Raw genomic sequence first — 2,500 nt, 5'->3', positions numbered from 1 at the left:
TGTGTATCGCTGCAAGAAGCTTCTTCACGTTTTGATTGAGACGGAAACCAGAACCAGAACCCGCCTGAGGTCGCCTCAGCTGGCGGAGGCGGCCTGAAGGTTTGTGACTGAACTGTTTACGTTTTCCTGCTCAAACTCAAATCTCAGCCTCTTCAAACCCTCATGAAGGATTCTGGATTCATTCCACCCCAAAGTCTCCGTTCACATTTACACCTCAGAGTCAAATCTGCTGGTTGTCTCTTTGGAGTGTATGCTGTTTGCTGCCCCCTGCTGGTGGGATCCTGCACTGACTGCTCTGTCTGAAGCTGTAGTGAAAGTTTCCCTTGTAGGAGGATTTGATCTCCTGGCTGAGTTTTGACTGAACAGAATTTTTGCATTTTTCATCAAATTTCCTGAAATCTTACACAAAGTTTTAAAGAAATGTGTGCACGTTTTTTACATTTCCCCAAATTTTAAAGGACATTTTACGAAACTTAAAGTTCTTGCAGATTTTGAAGGTCATTTCTTAAAACATTTCCCAGAATGTTTGACATGTTTAACAAAAACGTTTGTGAAATTCAATCAAAACACCAAGAATGCAGTTGTGTAAATGGGCTCAAAGCTCCTGTGATTGGTTGGTTTGAACAGGAAGTAGTAGTCAGCTGTTGGTTTAAATGACATCGCTCATATATTTACATAAACAAACCCTCCAACTTTTAAGTTTAACTTTTAATTTTAAATTCAGATGAGATCCATGGAGTCATAGCACTGGAAATGGATTCATCTAAAGCAGAGGTCTTCAACAGGGGGTTGGCGGGGGTTCTGCAGGGGGGGGGGGCGTGAAATGTGTGGTTGATGAGACAATTATTTATATTCTTCTAAGTGAAAAACTATTTTTATCAATTTCTTCCCCACGAATGAACGTGTTTGAATACACATTGACATGTATGGAACATGGGGCAAACGGGAATATTGACAAAATTCTGAAAAAGTTGACCCCGCGGTCATCGTTTTCTAAAACTACAGAAAACAAGAAAAGCCCACATCTTGGACATGGAAGGAGTGAGAGAGCTAAAATGTCAGACACAGCATCCAGACCTGAAAAACGTTGAAAACCCCTGATCTAAAGTAATCAATCGACAAGTGATCGTGACCTCTGCAGGGCTTCTACACACTCGGGACAGTTTGAGGCTCCAGAGTAAATAAATACAATAAAATAAGAGTAGAAAGACGTTTGTGTTGTTTCTCATTCAGAGCTCTGAAGTGAAGCAGAGGTTTGTGTTTCAGTCTGTGGGCGTCGACAAAGCCGGTCAATCAGAACAACGCAGGCTTCTTAAAGACACGGTGGCCTGTTTTCACTCAGTATTCACAATGGTGCTACAGCTTAAAGTTTTTTTGCAAAGCTTTTAAAAATGGAGCTCTTAATAAAGACTGAGCAGATATGTTCCAGTTTATGTACAATTGGTAAATTTCACCTAAGTAGTTTTTCCCATTTGAAGTTTTGCTGAAGAAAAGTCTGGACTGATGCTAACATGCGGAGCTCAGTCTAAGTTGATCAGGAGAAGCCAGAAGCAAACTGTTTACATGATTTAGAATCTGCCAGAATGCAAAGACTGTAATGATGTCAATCCCAGTTTGTGAATAGAATTTCAGGATCATAGCGACGACCCAAGCGTGAGAAAGAGGGCGTAGTCTTGACTCAGCTGTGTCTCTCTGTAAATGGACACGGCCTAAAGAGCCTTAGCTTAACTGGAGTGGTTCAGTGAGTTTGGGATGTCTAAAGTGGTGCGGTCTGAAGTTGGAACGTTCCGTCTCCATCTTGGATCACGTGGCAGAGGAAACCCAAACGTTCAGAAGTTGTTCTGCATTCTTGGTTTGTTTGTGGGGGAAAAACAGGACAAGAAGAACAAAGTTAGCATTGACAAGATGGAAGAGAAGCTTCAGGGAACTCGCAGAAGAGGCCACAGCCCCGCCCACACTGATTGACAGGTGAGCTATGGTAAGTGAGGTGCAGTTCATACCGTGAGGTCACGTCTGGCCTTTGCACGTGTGCAGGTCCAGCTGTTGGTGGCAGTCTCTGCAGTGGACCGCACAGCACCAGTGGAACTTGCACTCGCACTTTGTGGACCGGCTGACCCGGGACGTGTCGTAGCCACGGCCGCAGCACATCACCTCGCAGCCTTCCACGCCGCGGGACGTGCGGTTGCAGACGCGGCCGCCCGTCCCCATGGACCCTGGACAGAGAGACGACGCCATTGAGATGTGAATGTAAGTTGACCGAAAAAATTTCCTGAAATTTTCCTGTAGTTTCCTCGTAGTTTCCTGAAATTTGTAACAAAGTTTGTACGAAGTTTGGAAAAACATTTCCACAAAATTTTTAACGAAAAGTTTAGTGAAATTTATGAGGAAATTTATCACAATTTTTTTAACAAATTCTTAACGATTTTTTTATGAAATGTGTAAGAAGTTTGTAAGAAAGTTTGTACGAACTGTTGGACAAGGTTTTGCGAAATTTTTAGTT

The 2,500-nt window shown here is 42.9% G+C and overlaps 1 protein-coding gene across 1 annotated transcript in view; it reads right to left on the bottom strand.

Moving 5' to 3' along the window:
* Window positions 1-899: 899 nt before the first annotated feature.
* The window catches only part of wnt2 (wingless-type MMTV integration site family member 2), an 11,439-nt gene continuing 9,838 nt past the window's right edge, over window positions 900-2,500 (bottom strand). The window contains exons 5-6 of the mRNA XM_076171378.1: window positions 2,001-2,213; window positions 900-1,848 (exon numbers count right to left, since the gene is read on the bottom strand). Coding sequence (XP_076027493.1) covers window positions 2,008-2,213 — 206 coding nt within the window. The 3' untranslated portion in view covers window positions 900-1,848; window positions 2,001-2,007. The remainder of the gene's footprint in view (window positions 1,849-2,000; window positions 2,214-2,500) is intronic.

This window comes from Genypterus blacodes, unplaced genomic scaffold (assembly GCF_046128005.1).
Source record: "Genypterus blacodes isolate CSIRO-AG114 ecotype Tasmania unplaced genomic scaffold, CSIRO-AGI_Gbla_v1 ptg000248l_1, whole genome shotgun sequence".
NCBI classification, from domain to species: domain Eukaryota; kingdom Metazoa; phylum Chordata; class Actinopteri; order Ophidiiformes; family Ophidiidae; genus Genypterus; species Genypterus blacodes.
The sequence above is the reverse complement of the archived record's forward strand: the minus strand, read 5'-3'. Positions and strand labels throughout refer to the sequence as shown.